Here is a 17385-nt window from a genome sequence, read left to right as displayed (position 1 = left end):
TGGAGAGAGTCTTTCATCACGATACAAACTGTGTTCCGCCTCCATGTGAACTCCCAGGAAGGAAATTATTATTTCATCAATTAATTGTCATTATTTAATCATAAACCTATCAAATACCATTAGTTCGGTTGGAATTATTCAACCCTCAACTCTAAACTCACTCATGCAAACAAACACCCAAACAAACACACCCTCTCACCCTCTCTCAAATACACTCTCAAATACACACACGCACACGAACACATATCACAGACATGCCAATACCAATTTGTGCAGTCCCCCATTAGACAGATTGGGTTGTGCAAAAACAAAACAACAAGAAAACAAAAACAGCAACAACAATCACCATTCTCACTGATAACCACAGCAGCTGCTAGCAGCGAGAGGAGAGAAGGGGGCATTGGGAGGGCGTGTGTCTGTGTGTTTGTGTGTGTGCTTGTGTGTGTCATGGTTGGGAATGTTGTTATTTTGCCAGGACTAATTAGCCGTCTTTGTTTGTTAGTCTGGTCCTCATTGTTAGAAGTGTGACGCTTATTTTATGGCCAACATTTTAAACTGGGATGAGGAGATTAAAAGATTCTCACTGCTGGGCCATTGTGACATAAGCAGTGTAAGTGAGGAGGAGAAGAGAGGGAGAGGGAGAGAGGGAGAGAGAGCGATAGAGAGAGGGAGGAGAGAGAGAGGGGGGAGAGAGAGAGAGAGAGAGAGAGAGAGAGAGAGAGAAAGAGAGAGAGAGAGAGAGAGAGAGAGAGACAGAGAGGGCGAGAGAGAGAGAGGGGGGAGAGAGGGGGGGAGAGGGAGAGAGGGCGAGAGGGAGATGGAGAGAGAGAGGGGGGGAGAGAGAGAGAGAGAGGGAGAGAGGAAGAGAGGGAGAGTGGGTGAGAGGGAGAGAGAGAGAGAGAGAGCAGCAATAACAGAATTAATCATAACTGGACCAGAGGAGGCAACGTCGTGTCACTTAAACTTCCCCCCAATTTCCATTCTGATTGGTCAGGCACGTATCTCCTCAGCAGGTACGGACAGCTATAGGCTTTCAGATCATGGCACAAAGCAACAGGGCTTACTCAGAGTGCAGACACACACACACACACAAAGCCCCGTTGTTCTCTGACAGTGAAGTCCATGTTATTAATGTTTAATACTCTGTCGGTCTAGGTCTCTGTCTGTCTGGATTCAATATATCTCGTATTAAAGGATGGACATGCACACACTGGTCATAAAGAGTGGTTGGTAGTGGGTAAATTATTAATGGAGTGTGTGCCACCTCTGGCCTAAACAATACTGTCCACCCAAGTCCAGCCCTGAATCTAACAGCTATTAAAGATGACAGTACAAAAACATGATACAAGACATCACTGAGGCACTGCCAGCCAGCCTGGGTCTAGGGGGAGTTAGAGAACTTTATGAAATGATTTCCTGCCCTGACTTTACTGTGTTGAGTTAAACTGATGGGAGCACAGGAGCTGTCTCCTCTTTCAGACCCCTGCCTGCTGAAATGGCCTGTGTGAGCGTGTGCTGAAATGTGATCGATGGAGCTGTATTTGTATCACACTTGGAGGGCAGGGGACAAGTGAGTCACCCACTATCATCACAGAAATAGAGGGTGACATTTTGACAGTCACTGTCACTATATCACCTTGAATATTCTCTGTATCTCTATTTCAAAACAAAGTTGGGTTGCAACAGGTACACATTGCCCTTTATGGACATTGAAATATGTGTTGAGTGGAATTAATGATTTCAAACCTGCATGAATAACTACGGTTCACCAAGGATGCCGTGTACTGAGAGGTTTTGAAATGCAGTGGAAGTCGGAAGATTATACACCTTAGCCAAATACATTTAAACTCAGTTTTTCACAATTCCTGACATTTAAGCCTAGTAACAATACCCTGTCTTAGGTCAGTTAGGATCACCACTTTATTTTAAGAATGTGATATGTCAGAATATTAGTAGAGAGAAACATTTATTTCAGCTTTTATTTCTTTCATCACATTCCCGGAGGGTCAGAAGTTTACATACACTCAATTAGTATTTGGTAGCATTGCCTTTAAATTGTTTAACTTGGGTCAAACGTTTTCAGGTAGCCTCCCAAAAGCTTCCCACAGTAAGTTGGATGAATTCTGGCCCATGATTTGCACTTATCGCACCAAAGTACGTTCATCTCTAGGAGACAGAACACGTCTCCTTCCTGAGCAGTATGACGGCTGCGTGGTCCCATGGTGTTTATACTTGCATACTATTGTTTGTACAGATGATAGAGGTACCTTCAGGTGTTTGGAAATTGCTCTCAATGATGAACCAGACTTGTAGAGGTCTACAATTTTTTTCTGAGGTCTTGTCTGATTGCTTTTGATTTTACCATGATGTCATGCAAAGAGGCATTGAGTTTGAAGGTCGGCCTTGAAATACATCCACAGTTAGACCTCCAATTGTCTCAAATGATGTCAATTAGCCTATCAGAAGCTTCTAAAGCCATGACATAATTTTCTTGAATGTTCCAAGCTGTTTAATGGCACAGTCAACTCAGTGTTTGTAAACTTCTAACCCATTGGAATTGTGATACAGTGAATTATAAGTTAAATAATCTGTCTGTAAACAATTGCTGTAAAAATGACTTGTGTCATGCACAAAGTAGATGTCCTAACCGACTTGCCAAAACTATAGTTTGTTAACAAGAAATGAGTGGAGTGGCTGAAAAATGAGTTTTAATGACTCCAACCTAAGTGTATGTAAACTTCCGACTTCAACTGTACATGGTTGTGCTGTACTGCATCCACTCCTGTACTACGCTCACTTTTGAGGCTGTCAAACTAATATACGGGGAGTAGCTGTGTGCAATAGATAGATAATAGCTAGACAATGCGACACAGCATCCATTTCCACCTGAATTTCTATTTAGACTGGACTGCTCTGGACTCAGACTGTTTATCAAAGACTGTCATGTTGAATGAATATGACTTAATATATAGAATATAAGTTTTTATGCTCAGTTGAGGCAGCTGTGACACGTACATGCTTCTTGTCTTTGTTCCATCTCTCACAGCCCACTTTGTCCTTTTGAATTAAATTAATAATCAAAAACACTTGATTAATTTCCTCTCTGATGCTTCACAGCGAGTCATGAAACAGACTCAAAAGAGGAGACAAAGGCTTCTCTCTCACTTCTTCTCTCTTTCTCCCTCACTTATTTGCCTGCTGTGTGCCTCAGGCATTAGTCTACTCTCTCTCCCTACATTTCTTTGAAAGTCTCCTTTTGTTTGTGAGGTATTGAAACTAGCCAGTTTCTCTCTCTCTTTCTCCGCCTCAACCTCCTCTTCCTTGTGCACCTCTCTCGCTCCTTTCTTTCTGACTGTCCTCACCTCTTTCTTTGTATCATTCTCTCGGTCTTCTACCCCTTTCTCTCTCTCTTTCTCTCCTGTTACCCCTCTCCCATCTCTCTCTCCACTCTCTCTTCCATCAGGCACGGTTGAATGGTGACAGCCATTCAATCGGATAATTAACACCAGTTTAATGCTCATTACCCACCATGCATTGGTCTAGTTTGATTTGTAATTACGAGGCGTTTTCAAAGGAAAACACGTTTAGATCTGTGTAGCACTCTTTTTGTGATGACTTCATCAATGCCATTGATTTAAACCTACTGGGAAAGCAGGAGTTATCGGATGGGTTATTATCAGCAATTACTGTAGCCTACTCTCCTGGCCTGTGCATCAGATTATGTCTGTACATTTTCTCACTCTTTGAAAATTGTGTTGCCATTTAAAGAAAAAGGTTTCTCTCTTTCCTCCTTTTTCTAAGTTGTTGGTTTTATTGTGTTTCTGTTTATTATACTTAGGACATTTAATTAGCTGGGGAAATGATTCTACAGATATATTCTGGTCATATTTCAGCCTCTGGGATAAACACATGTTTTCCACTTGGACAATTTCAGATGTGTAATTTCTCTTCAAGGGAATGCAAAGCTCTTGGTGAAATGAAGTCATGCTCTGATGTCAGAGTACTGCTGCCACGATTGCTTCTAACACTAGCGTATAGTATACGTTATTAATGGACTGTTTGAATAGTGTTGGTTTTGTTTTCCACCCAGAATGCAATTTCAACACCTGCATGTTCAGTATATACTGTAATTCTACCCGATCTAATGTTTATTCCAAAATGATAAAGCATTTAAATAATGAGCAAATTGACAGAGATTATCTTATTTTTTTACCTTTATTCAACTAGGAAAGTCAGATAAGAACAAATTATTATTTACAATGACGGTCTAGGAACAGTGTGTTAACTGCCTTGTTCAGGGGCAGATTTTTACATTGTCAGCTCAGGGATTCGATCTAGCAACGTTTCGGTTACTGGCCCAACACTCAAACCACTAGGCTACCTGCCACCCCAGTTCAATAAGACTCCCAATTTATTTTTTATGGTCCAGTCTACCTTCAAATATAATATCTTCAGAATGTTTTTGTGCTACCGCCTGTTATATTAATGTATGAGTGAAATGGTTGTGTTTTAATGATATGATCACAGCTTCTTTGTCCTTTACTGACCCCCATTGAGGGAAAACAATCCCATCCATCCATTCTCTATCACTCCCCAACAATCCATCCATCCCTCCATCCATTCCGCTGTCCACAGTCATTTGGCTCTGAGCAGTACCTAGACAGATTCAGTCATTGAATCAATAAGGCTTATCTAAATTGAAAGCGGGACATCTCATTCGAGACTATGTCTGTATTTAAAATGACTCTCCATTCTATATAGTGCAATACAGTACTTGTGTCCAGAGCTGTAGAGGGTGTAGTGTATCATTCTAAAGCCTCCAGTATGGGGTCAGATTAGTAACTCAGAGAGTGGGACACAGGCCTCATCTAGGAGTTTGGAGTTTGGAGATATTCACACCAGACACCAGTGGCCCATTTCCACATGACTTTACTGACACAATCATCCATCACTCCTACCAGCATGGCAGTATTACCTGCTTATTAGTTACCGCTGTTTGGTCCCAGAAGAGAACTAGAAAGCGTGCATGTACATGTGCCTGGCTAAATTGCTTGAGTTTGGCCACACCAGCTTTTGACTAACTCAATGTTGTTTAAAGCTATGTACAGTATGTCAGTAAGCACTTTATGACCATTTGCCAGAAGACCAGGTGGCACTGAAGACTCTCCTCCAGTCCCGTTCCCCCTCAGTCTCCTCAAGTCTGTGATTTGCTTTCCCAACTCCTCTTTCTATACCGTGTTGTTTATTTACCCACTTATACTGAGAATAAATCAAGGTCAGCACACAAAGCCAGCACACAGCCATTAAGATTCATTGTAATGCAAATACTCCTGCATCGGCAGCACTGGGCTGACAGGCTCTGATGTGCCAAACAATACACACACACAATACACACACACACACACACACGCGCGCACACACACACACACACGCACACACACAGTGCGCTGTCTCTAGTCTTTCCATTCTCGTTCTCTTTCTCTTCTCTCTCTCTCATTTCCTCACTTTATTCAGAGTGCCAGACCAATGTGAGTCAGGTTTGAAAGGTCATCAGGGGTCATCCACACCAGCCCTCCTTTCAATTCTACTTTATCTGTGTGTGTGTTACCAAGTTTATAATTGTACTTGTTGAATTATTTGTGTTATTGGGTGCATGTGCTGTGTGTCATGTGTATAGCATTATCATTTTTGCTAACTGTGTATGCATGTGTGTGTGTGTGTGTGTGTGTGTGTGTGTGTGTGTGTGTGTGTGTGTGTGTGTGTGTGTGTGTGTGTGTGTGTGTGTGTGTGTGTGTGTGTGTGTGTGTGTGTGTGTGTGTGTGAGTGTGTGTGTGTTGCTGAGTGTGCTAGCTGGTAAATCTGTCAGAGACTTCAAAGTGTCAGCAGCCTCCCTCCTTGATGAGCGAGCTGTTCCGATGTTTATCCTGACCTGCTTTTCAACTCAGGAGCTTCACAAAAAACATCAAGGGATGGTGGGATTAACGGGATAAAAGGGAGGAGAGAAAGCAGTCTGGGATAAATATTGCAAATAGAAGTAGTTTCTGGTTCCTTGGGGGACACTGACGGTGAAAGAGAGGTGCGATATCAGCCCCTGCCTTTTAATCTGGTTGTGATCCAGACAGTGTGTGTGTCTCTGTATGTGTGTGTGTCTGAATGTGTATGTGCGTGCGTCCATATGTGTGTGTGTGTGTGTGTGCGTGCGTCCGTGTGTGTATGTGTGTGTGTAATCCAGATGGTATACACTATCAATATGCTACTGACACTCTTACATGTCAGGGTTCATTGGAAATTTAAGACGTATTTAGAGACTCATAAATTATGGAAAGGCATAAAGAAATATCATCAACAACATTGAGTGCAGAACAATACAACTACACTACCAAAGTTTTTACATTTTGATGTGTAATACACATGTTTTGATCTATTTATTTATTGGAGCCAATGGTCAAAATAAGGTTATACGAAGGTCATCCTTAACCTATAAGAGACATTTTGCCAAACCTTTTTAAATGTTTTACTGAGGCAGTTAAGATGAACCCATGATGTTGCCAGATATATTAGAAAGTTTCTGTTTCCACAGCTCCATACACCCTGTTTCTGCATTCTAAAGAGAATATATTTATCAGAGGAGCCTGTATTATTCATCAGTGCAGAGTTGAAAGTGAATATGTAGTACGTGTGCTGAATAAGGTTGAAACGTGGTCTAGATTCTAATGTTCCCTACGGGAGTATCAACAGTGCACAGCCTCTTTGGCCCAAATGTGTGTGTGAAAAAGTCTTAACTTTCTTCTCCCCCTCCTCTCAAGTCAGGGCTTTTATGCAGGGTTCCAATTACATATTGACTGTTGGGGTTGCTCTAGAAATAGTGTGGTAGACCAAAGCTGATATTTTCAAAGCATATTTTAAAATGGCATATCCTCTCTCTCTCTTTCCACCCCGCTCCCCTCCTCCTCTCTCCCCATACAGCGTGTGAGGTGGGTTTCTATAAGCCAGTAGCAGGTGATGGGTTGTGTGGGAAGTGTCCTCTACAAAGCCACTCAGAGACCAGAGCTGCCCTCTCCTGCCCCTGTGACTCCAGTCATTACAGAGCCCCCACCGACACCCTTGCTGCACCCTGCACACGTACGTCACACACACACACACAACACCCCTACATGCTGCATCCTGCACCTATCTCTCTGAATGCCCTGGGTGATTTAGACATAATTATCTGTAATAACTATTTTGATTTCTGAACGAGGTAATAGAAGCACCTCCAACTTTTTCAGGTGATAGGCAAGAAAAAAACATATGGAAACGTAACTTTCTCTCCTCCCTTCTAATTCTAATTCTTCTCTTCCCATCTCTCCTCTCCCCAGGCCCCCCAACAACTCCAGTAAACGTGATATCATCAGTTAATGGGACGTCAGTGAATCTGGAATGGGGGCGACCGCTGGACTCTGGGGGTCGCAGTGACCTGCTGTACAGTGTGCTCTGTCAGAAGTGTTCTGGGGAGGGGGGGCAGTGTGAGGACTGTACAGCAGGGACAACCAGTGGTGGAGGGGGGATGGGAGGAGGGGGTGGAGTGACAGTGGACCGTGCCGGTGTGGTACCGGTGCGGTTCGTTCCCCGGCAGAGCTCTCTGACCGAACCCTGGGTGACTGTTCTAAACCTGGTTGCCCACGCCAACTACACCTTCCGCATCCTAGCGATGAATGCAGTGACTCATCTGAGCAATGAGCCGCCGCCCTTCGCCTCTGTCAACATCACTACGAACCAGGCAGGTAGGGGATACCTGTATGGATTTATTACATAACATTTTACTCATGAAGGTCAATTTACATAGAAAATAAATAGTTTACCTAGAATTAAAAACAACATCTCAACAGCTACAGTAGGTTACATTATCCTGTATGATCTCTATTGGATTTTATTGCTGTTTACATGTAGGGCTGCCCTGTCTGTTCTGGTTCTCTATTAATTTATGTGTTGTGTACTTCCTTTTTCTTGCTTCCTGTTCAGCCCCATCCCAGGTAATTGCGATTCGTCAAGAGAACGCAAGTCAGAATAGTGTCACTCTGCTGTGGCACGAACCAGACCAGCCCAACGGAGTCATACTGGAGTATGACATCAAATACTACGAGAAGGTACAGTAGATAAATACTGTGTGTGGGTGTGGCTGATCTGGGCTGATAGGTGAAAGTGACAGTGAGCGTGTGGGTAAGCCTGAAAGCGGAGGGAGACAAGCTAATTGCTTTGTTGTTCTGCATGCTCTGACACACAGCTAATGGGGTATGAGTGATCTGACCAGCACAGGAGGCACACACACCAGACCAGGGCATATGTAAATACCACATCACACCACACAGCGGAGTGGTCCCTGGAGACAGGGGAGTGTGTATAGAGTGAAGTAATAATGTCATGAACACACACATCTTGATAGTACAGACAGATTAGTGTGGCTGCTGTGTTAATGTCTTAATTTGGCCAAACTCCCGGGGTTACTGCTAAGGTGGATGTTAGTCAGGAATGTAAACACAGCTTTGTATAACCAGCCTTTATCATCTCTCCTGTGCTCCACCCCTTCCTACCCTCCTCTCCTCCTCCCTAACCTCTCTCCTCCACCAGGATAAGGAGCAGCAGAGTTACTCCACCCTGAAGGCCAAGGGGACTACGGCCCGGGTGTCTGGTCTGAAGCCCGGTACCAGGTACATCTTCCAGGTCCGGGCCAGAACCTCGGCAGGCTGCGGACGCTTCAGCCAGAACGTGGAGATCCAGACCGGGAAAGCAAGTAAGATAATCAGAGAAGAGCACCATGGAGCAGTGACCATCAATAAAACAACAAAACACTGAGGTTTCAAAGTACATTGATTTCTATGGGTGAAAACGCACCTCACCCAACACCACCTATTTGAGTGATGCACGACCCACCTGGTCCCACCCAGCGGTGCACGACCCACCTGGACCCACACAGCGATGCACGACCCACCCGGGCCCACCCAGTGATGCACAAGTATTTGTACACATTCCTAGTAACTATAGAGAGGCTTGATAGAAGTGTCTGTTGTTAGATATGTGGACTACTGTGTAAACCTGTCAGCCACAGGGGAGTTGTATTTAACCCAGACAGCACAGCATGCTACTGGTTAAAGAGCCGTCAGTGTCAGTGGGACCAGGAAGTCTTCAGACAATCCCTTAATGTTATTGATCTGTGATTTGTGTGAGGGTCACCCCTGTCAGGAAACCTGCTGCTGATCCAAGCCTCAAAGAGCATAGAACACACACACACACGCATGCAGTCTCACACACACACATTTCACGTTTTAACACACACACTCACACACACTGTCTTTGTCTCTCACTCTGACACTAACTGGTTGTGTTGTTGTGTGTCCAGTTCCTCTGCGCTACGACACTATGACCATCATCTGGATCTGTATGGTCCTGGTCTCTGGCCTCGTCACCTTCCTGGCCATCGTCATCTGCAGGAAACGGCAAGGCAACCCTTTCTTACACTACACCACAACCCGTGATGTGGACGAGTCCTCTCTGACTCTACGTCATTCACATATGTATGTGGGATATCTTTTTACACTACCTCAAGGAGGGTTCAAGTAAATGTTACCATCATCTCCATAGGATTCATTTGTAGTAGGGTAAATGTTTATATTAGCATTACTTTGTTGTTCTTTATCTGCCTGTGATGTCCACTAACCTTATGCGTTGAAGTCCATATGATCACCTCTAAACCCCATAGGCTCTTATGCTACGGTAACTGTTTCCATGGTGTGTCTGTCTGCAACCTCAAACCCCAACAGCACTGTGATATGTCCATCAAACAGGAAACGTAAGGAGATAATCTCTCTAACGTTGTTCCACTAATGGTTTAAATTACTACAGAGTAGTTCTCACTCTAGATTACAGCCTGCGTTTACAGTGGAAAGTCAAGTCATCTCACAGAGTTTCTGCGCAGGAAATGTTCAGACCCAGTTGAGTTTTGTCATTCTAAACCAAGGGGCCAGGGTTCCTGTCGAGAAGCAAGGTTTCGACTGCACCTACAGTTTTGCCTCAGTACTGCAGTTTAACTGACGCCCGCCCCAGAAAGACAGATTAGAAGTCAGATTAGAAAATTCCTAGTAAGTCACTTTCGTCATCACCTTTGTGCACCAAATATCAATTTAATTATTAACATAATAATTGAGGCAAAAATAAATGTTCATCACTCACAGCCGAAGATACTGTATTAAAAAAATGTCTGCCATGTTTTTGGATGACGTAATGATGTTGTCGCTGCTCATGCTGCTCCCTGTGCGCTAGTGCACATGTGATGTTGGTACGTAGAAACAAAAAGCAACTCGGATTTACAGTAGACGGTGGGTGAATCAGCATATGTGAAAGTGAGTAGATTACCTTGAAAACAACGGGCAGACATTTTGGACACAGTCTCCAGTTCTTATTATACCTCAGTGTTCTAAACAGTGAGTTTAATTATAATGGCAATTCATTTTGGTTAAGTAACAATGCAAATGTGTTTTACATATATATCCCTCTCCTTCAATTCCCTCTTCTGAGTTCTACAACTCTTCCACAAATAATTGATTTAATTGCGTTTAACTTTTTCCAACTTGTTAACATTTTCAAGCCGAGTTGGTTTGGAGCTGGAAGACAGAAAGAGAGGAAAACAGTGAGAAGTGTCTAGACTCTGAACTATTCTGAAGACTTACATGTGAAAAAGGCCTTTTAGAGTGAATTTAACTGCTATGACAAGACTGAAGAGTTTTAACATACAATGTGATGCTCTATATAAACCATACACCAGAGAAGACTTGGAAATACAAAGTAGAAAACAGCATCACAACATAGTGACATTTACATGTTTCTGTGTGTTTGTGATACAGACATTGTGGCTATAGCAAGGCCTTCCAGGACTCTGATGAGGAGAAGATGCACTACCAGAATGGCCATGGTGCGTTTGTATTATTATTACTAGTCTATTATTATATTTCCCTTCCTAGTCTTCACTCAAGTGGTAATAATGTTCATCCTCAATGTACACAGTTCACTTCCCTTTTGATTCAGATTTGTTCAGGTAGAAATGATCTCTCTCTCTCTCTCTGAGAGATGCTTGCAAAGCTTATGTGGGTATCCAAGTTCATACTTTTAAATGGCATATTCTCTCTCTCTCTCTCTCTCTCTCTCTCTCTCTCTCCCTCCCTCCCTCCCTCCCTCCCTCCCTCCCTCCCTCTCTCTCACTCACTCACTCACTCAATCACTCACTCATCACTCACTCATCACTCACTCAATCACTCACTCAATCACTCACTCATCACTCACTCACGCGAAGCATATTGTTTCCATCCAGTGGTATGTGACCAGATGCTAATGTTGTTTATTTTAGTGTCATTCCCCGACGCACGTTTCTACATCGACCCACACACCTACGAGGACCCCTGCCAGGCCGTCCATGAGTTTGCCAGAGAAATTGAAGCTTCCAGGATCAAACTGGAGAAAATCATTGGCTCAGGTAAACTGAAAATCATTGGCTGACGTAAATGCTGAGGTGTGCAGTGGAGAGGGATGGCACAGTGGAATCAGAGCGTCGCATGGGGCTATCAATCAAACACACAGGGAATACTAACATCATATTGGCACAGCAGGAAATGGCAACACACAGGCGTCATAATCACGTCTGTTAACAATGACCTTTAGAATGGCAGTTGTTGATAAGACACAGAAGAGGAAAGGGAAAGACATGTAATGACATGTTCCAGGACTTTTCAGAGCACAAAGGAGAAATATACCGTACATACACTACCATTCAAAAGTTTGGGGTCACTTAGAAATGTCCTTGATTTTGAAAGAAAAGCTCATTTTTTTGTCCATTAAAATAACATGAAATTGATCCGAAATACAGTGTAGACAGTATTTCGTTGTACACAGCATTGAACGAGATCTTCAGTTTCTTCTCGCATCTTCATTTCTCAGAACAAGAATAGACTGACGAGTTTCAGAAGAAAGTTCTTTGTTTCTGGCAATTTTGAGCCTGTAATTGAACCCACAAAAGCTGATGCTCCAGATATTCAACTAGTCTAAAGAAGGCCAGTTTTGTTGCTTCTTTAATCAGAACAACAGTTTTCAGCTATGCTAACATAATTGCAAAAGGGTTTACTAATGATCAATTAGCCTTTTAAAATGATAAACTTGGATTAGCTAACACAACATGTCATTGGAACACAGGAGTGATGGTTGCTGATAATGGGCCTCTGTACTCGTATGTAGATTATCCATAAAAAAAATCAGCCGTTTCCAGCTACAACAGTCATTTACCACATTAACAACGTCTACACTGTATTTCTGATAAATGTTATGTTATTTTAATGGACAAAAAAAATAGCTTTTCATTCAAAAACAAGGACATTTCTAAGTGACCAAATATTTGTTTGTTTTTGTTTGAATACATTTTTCAATCAATGGATACATCCGTCTAGTGTTGTCAGGGAGGCATATACTATATCTCAACCTTAATTGTGTGTGTGTTTGTGTGTGTCTCCAGGTGAGTTTGGGGAGGTGTGTTACGGGCGGATGCGTCTCCCAGGGAAGAGAGACATCCCGGTGGCTCTGAAGACGCTGAAGGCAGGATACAGTGACAAGCAGAGGAGAGAATTTCTGGCTGAGGCATCAATCATGGCCCAGTTTGACCACCCTAACATCATCCACCTGGAGGGAGTGGTAACACGCAGTAAGATTCCATTTGTTTTGATTTGATTCAACTCCATTTCCAGTTTGGTGCAATTACATTTATTTTCAGCTAAATTCAATTAAATGCAATAAGTAAATTATCTGGTGTAAGTTACTCCTGTTTAGTTACTGTGGTTCCTGCCTCACTCCCTCCCCCACACTCCCTTACTCCCATCCCTCCATTCCTCCAGGTAAACCAGTCATGATCATCACTGAGTACATGGAGAATGGATCTCTGGACTCTTTCCTGAGGGTTTGTTGATTTTCTGTTTTTATATATACTGAACAAAAATCTAAATGCAACATGTAAAGTGTTGGTCCCATGTCTCATGAGCTGAAATAAAAGATCCCCAAAATGTTCACAAAAATTCCATGACGAATTCCTGAAGCCCATTTTTTAAAGGTATCTGTGACCAACAGATGCATATCTGTATTCCCAGTCATGTGAAATCCATAGATTAAGGCCTAATGAATTCATTTCAATTGACTGATTTCCTCAAGTGAGCTGTAACTCAGTAAAATCATTGAAATTGTTGCATGTTGCGTTTATATTTTTGTTCAGTATATTTTCCTGTGAAGCACATTGCGTTGCATTCCATGTCTGAAATGTGCAGTATAAATAAAACAACGCTTTCTTTGGATTTCATCTCTTTTTCACATACAGTTTCCCTCTTTCTATCAGATTCCCTCACTTTCTTTCTCTTGTGAACACATTAAAAAAATGTTTTTGAAAGACTTGACATCAGAGATCTCAATCCATATGCCTGTAACGAATACTACAATCTTTCTCTACATCTCAACCCTGTTCTTCTCCTCTCTCCCCTTCCTCCTCTCAGAGACATGATGGTCAGTTCACTATAATCCAGTTGGTGGGCGTGCTGCGTGGCATCGCTGCGGGTATGACCTACCTGGCAGACCTGGGCTACATCCACCGCGACCTGGCAGCTCGTAACATCCTGGTCAACAGCAACTTGGTGTGTAAGGTGTCTGACTTCGGCCTGTCTAGAGTCCTGGAGGACGATCCTGATGCAGCATACACCACCAGCGTGAGTTCACACTCTCATGATAGCTACATTCTAAAACTCTAATATGCACTAGGTTCTAATACTGTTGTAGCCCTAGTTCTCTAGTTCAGGTTCTGTTTTCTATTCCGTGGTGAAATGCCAGTGTCGGCTCTAGTCTGGTGCTGTTCCCTTCAGGGTGGTAAGATTCCGATCCGCTGGACAGCACCGGAGGCCATCGCCTACAGGAAGTTCTCCTCATCCAGTGACGTGTGGAGCTACGGCGTGGTCATGTGGGAAGTGATGTCATACGGGGAGAGGCCATACTGGAACCTCACCAACCGAGATGTGAGTACAGTGGACACACACACAAAAAACACATGTACTGTATGTGTGTGTAATGATACCTGTATATATATGTGTGTGTGTGTGTGTGTGTGTGTGTGTGTGTGTGTGTGTGTGTGTGTGTGTGTGTGTGTGTGTGTGTGTGTGTGTGTGTGTGTGTGTGTGTGTGTGTGTGTGTGTGTGTGTGTGTGTGTGTAGGTGATAAAATCAGTAGAGGAGGGCTACAGGCTGCCTGCTCCAATGAGCTGTCCAGGTGCTCTACACACTCTCATGCTGGACTGCTGGCAGAAGGACCGGAACGAGAGGCCTCGCTTCTGCCAGATTGTTACGGTTCTAGACAAGCTTATCCGGAACCCGGAGAACCTTAAGTCCATGGACACGCTGTGCAGGTGAGCAGGCTGCTAGGCCACCATCGCCTGGGCAATACAGATTGCTTGGGAGCCATTGTCTGGACAAAGGGCTGCAAATCCACTCTCAGCTCATCTGTCATACATAAGCTGTGGGATAAAGTTACAGCCCAAAGTTTCCCCCAAACTTCCCCGGCTGACGCGAGGGAGACGGGTTGCCTTAGGGGAGCAAGGAACGGCCGTGTTCGTTTTCCAATAAGCTCATCTCTGATTGACGCGCTCTCGGTTAAATAAGAGCCTGTGATATTGACATTGATCGTTTGGGAATCAGAGAGCAGAGAGAATAGCGGCTGAAGCTAGAGTTGGACCCGTGTTAAATCGCTCCGTTCAGATCCCGGGTCCCGGATCCCTGGTGCATGTCAGGAGGAAGAAGGGGAGATGGAGGGAAGGGGGGGTGTTAAGGATTTCTCCCTGTATTAATCTAGCCAAACCAGCCATCCTGCAATCAGAGCAGCCACCTCTTCTCTATCATTTTAACTGCTATTGATTTTCTGCCTTAGCTGCTATTGCATTTCAAGACCCTTTTTTTCTTCTCTCTCTTTCCTCATGCCTCCGCTCTCCCTTTTCTCTATCTTTTTCCTACCACCTTTTCTTCCTCCTCTCTCTCTCTCTCTCACTTTTTTTCACTCCATTTTGTCTCTCGCGGTCTCTCGCTCTCTCTCGCCCTCTTTTCTCTCTGTCTCTCTCTATCCCCCAGGTTAGGCACACCTCCCATGATGGACAGAAGTATCCCAGACTTCAGCAGCTGTAGTTCCGTGGATGAGTGGCTGGATACCATCAAGATGGGCCGATACAAGGACCACTTTGCTGTAGGAGGCTACCAGACCTTGGGCCACGTCATAAGCATGAACCAAGGGTAAGGGGTCAGGCCACAGCTCCACGCTGACACCACACTACAGTCACTGATCACTGATGTGTGTGTGACTTTGTTCCATCTCTGTGTCCTACAGGGATATACACAGACTGGGGGTGACACTGATGGGCCACCAGAAGAAGATCATTACCAGTGTACAGCTGATGCGTGTTCAGGTGCTCAACAGGAGTGTGCCCTCAGTGCATGTGTAACTTCAGCCTCCAGGCTTCTCCAGCCAGCCGAATGTCAAATCTAGCCCCAGGCTTCTGAGGCCTAGTGGAACTTCATGGGAATAGATCTATGACTACTATAAGATTGTCTGGGTGACATTTTGGTGAACTTTTCAAGACTTCTTCTTTGAGAGGTTGAAACTTCCAGAGGACGGATATGAAGGGACTCGAGTACAGTAGCCTATCAAGTCCATGGGACATTTTCATCATTGTTTTTCCTATTCAGATATGTTTTGTGAGTTCTGTGTCTTGTTTGTAAAAATGGATGGACTGCCTTAATCTCCACAGACAATTTTAATTTTGTTGTATACAAAGAGAGATTTTATGAATATGAATTTATTAGAAGAATATGTTATAATGGATCTGAGTGATAGCCTAGCATACAGTAAGAGAGAGACTGACAGGGGCTGGAGCATTCAGCTGTGTCCCCGAACACACAGCTTCTCTTATGGTTCCCCTGAGAACCGGCCCCCGACTCCAAAACCGACATGGCACAAGAAGACCCTGCACCTGACAATGGACAAACAGCAAAAAACTCAGAAGTCCCAAGTCTCCTCCATCGAGGAGGAGACCAGTTTCAACAAGAGAGACAAACTCACACAGTAAACCTTTGAATGACCATGGGAGAGAAGCATTGTGTTCTCTCCCTGTTACAGCTGCATAGCGCACAACTACTGTAGAGAAGATGTATGGATGATGACTTAATGTGATGTGTCACTGTTTTGACTCTGTGGTGGTTAGAAGGGGAAAACTAAGAATAGGAAAAGTTCTGTATGTGGAATGTTTTTATCTAAATACCCCAAAAACAATATTAATTTATGGTCCTAGTTTCTCTGTGCAATCAAGAGAATGTTTTTCTTGTACAACTCTGTAGGACTTAATAGGTGGTTGTGTCTCTTTTTATTAGAGAAGAACCTCATATTCCCTGAATATGCATTGCATAACTATGGTGTCATTTTAATAATGTTTCCGGATCTTTATGGAGATGCTTAAAAAATATATATTGAATTCCATATTTTATAAAAGTATGTTTTATTAGATTAATTAATTGACAAACATCCTTCAGTTTGTCTATACCATTACATACCTACAGTCACAGCAATACAACTGTCAAACTAAATTCAAAAGACACAGGCTTTTTGCAAAGATTGATGGATCATCCTTGTTTCTAATGTTGAATCATAAAATGTGCAAATAGTCCATGATAACACAATAAAGAAAAACAATTGTGTGTGTGTGTGTGTGTGTGTGTGTGTGTGTGTGTGTGTGTGTGTGTGTGTGTGACTGAAACAGCGGTACACTTCTGTATACATAGCTCAATGCTGATAGAGTCCACTACCATGACTGATCTGGGAATGAATAAAAACGGGTTTAACACAACAACTGACCTGTCTCGCCTGGGATGTTGCAGAATTTGACACATTGCGATTCGGAACACAACACCATGACTAATCTAGGAATTAATAGAATTGATTTAACACAACAGGGTTGGGGTTACGGTAATGGATAGGGTTCATGGTTAGGGTTAGGGTATATCCACGATGTAAACATGAAGCGGTTAGGCCAAGATTAAATCCGATCATGGGTTATTGCAGCTTTTAAGGGCAATTTCCAATTGATCTGACATATGCAGAGTTTACCGTGAAAGGGATCTCCCCAACATTGCCTTTAAAAGCTGCAATGACTATAACCTGCGATCGTATTGAATCACGGCCTTAGGGTTAGGGTAATGAATAGGGTTACAGTAATGAATAGGGTTAGGGTAATGAATAGGGTTAGGGTAATGAATTGGGTTAGGGTAATGAATAGGGTTACAGTAATGAATAGGGATA

General features: G+C 43.3%; 1 protein-coding gene across 1 annotated transcript in view; it reads left to right on the top strand.

Annotated features, from left to right (window-relative positions):
- Positions 1 to 16930, top strand: part of epha8 (eph receptor A8) — a 119089-nt gene extending 102159 nt beyond the window's left edge. Inside the window, exons 6-19 of the mRNA XM_090205752.1 lie at positions 6967 to 7122; positions 7359 to 7763; positions 8002 to 8126; positions 8608 to 8770; positions 9377 to 9551; positions 10878 to 10945; positions 11378 to 11503; positions 12533 to 12718; positions 12909 to 12970; positions 13554 to 13763; positions 13917 to 14066; positions 14262 to 14452; positions 15168 to 15326; positions 15421 to 16930. Of these exons, the coding sequence (XP_090061878.1) occupies positions 6967 to 7122; positions 7359 to 7763; positions 8002 to 8126; positions 8608 to 8770; positions 9377 to 9551; positions 10878 to 10945; positions 11378 to 11503; positions 12533 to 12718; positions 12909 to 12970; positions 13554 to 13763; positions 13917 to 14066; positions 14262 to 14452; positions 15168 to 15326; positions 15421 to 15535 (2291 nt within the window). The 3' untranslated portion in view covers positions 15536 to 16930. The remainder of the gene's footprint in view (positions 1 to 6966; positions 7123 to 7358; positions 7764 to 8001; positions 8127 to 8607; positions 8771 to 9376; positions 9552 to 10877; positions 10946 to 11377; positions 11504 to 12532; positions 12719 to 12908; positions 12971 to 13553; positions 13764 to 13916; positions 14067 to 14261; positions 14453 to 15167; positions 15327 to 15420) is intronic.
- Positions 16931 to 17385: the final 455 nt, after the last annotated feature.

The sequence above is a fragment of the Oncorhynchus mykiss genome, chromosome 17 (assembly GCF_057628025.1).
Source record: "Oncorhynchus mykiss isolate SJ-2025 chromosome 17, ASM5762802v1, whole genome shotgun sequence".
Taxonomy (NCBI): domain Eukaryota; kingdom Metazoa; phylum Chordata; class Actinopteri; order Salmoniformes; family Salmonidae; genus Oncorhynchus; species Oncorhynchus mykiss.
The sequence above is the reverse complement of the archived record's forward strand: the minus strand, read 5'-3'. Positions and strand labels throughout refer to the sequence as shown.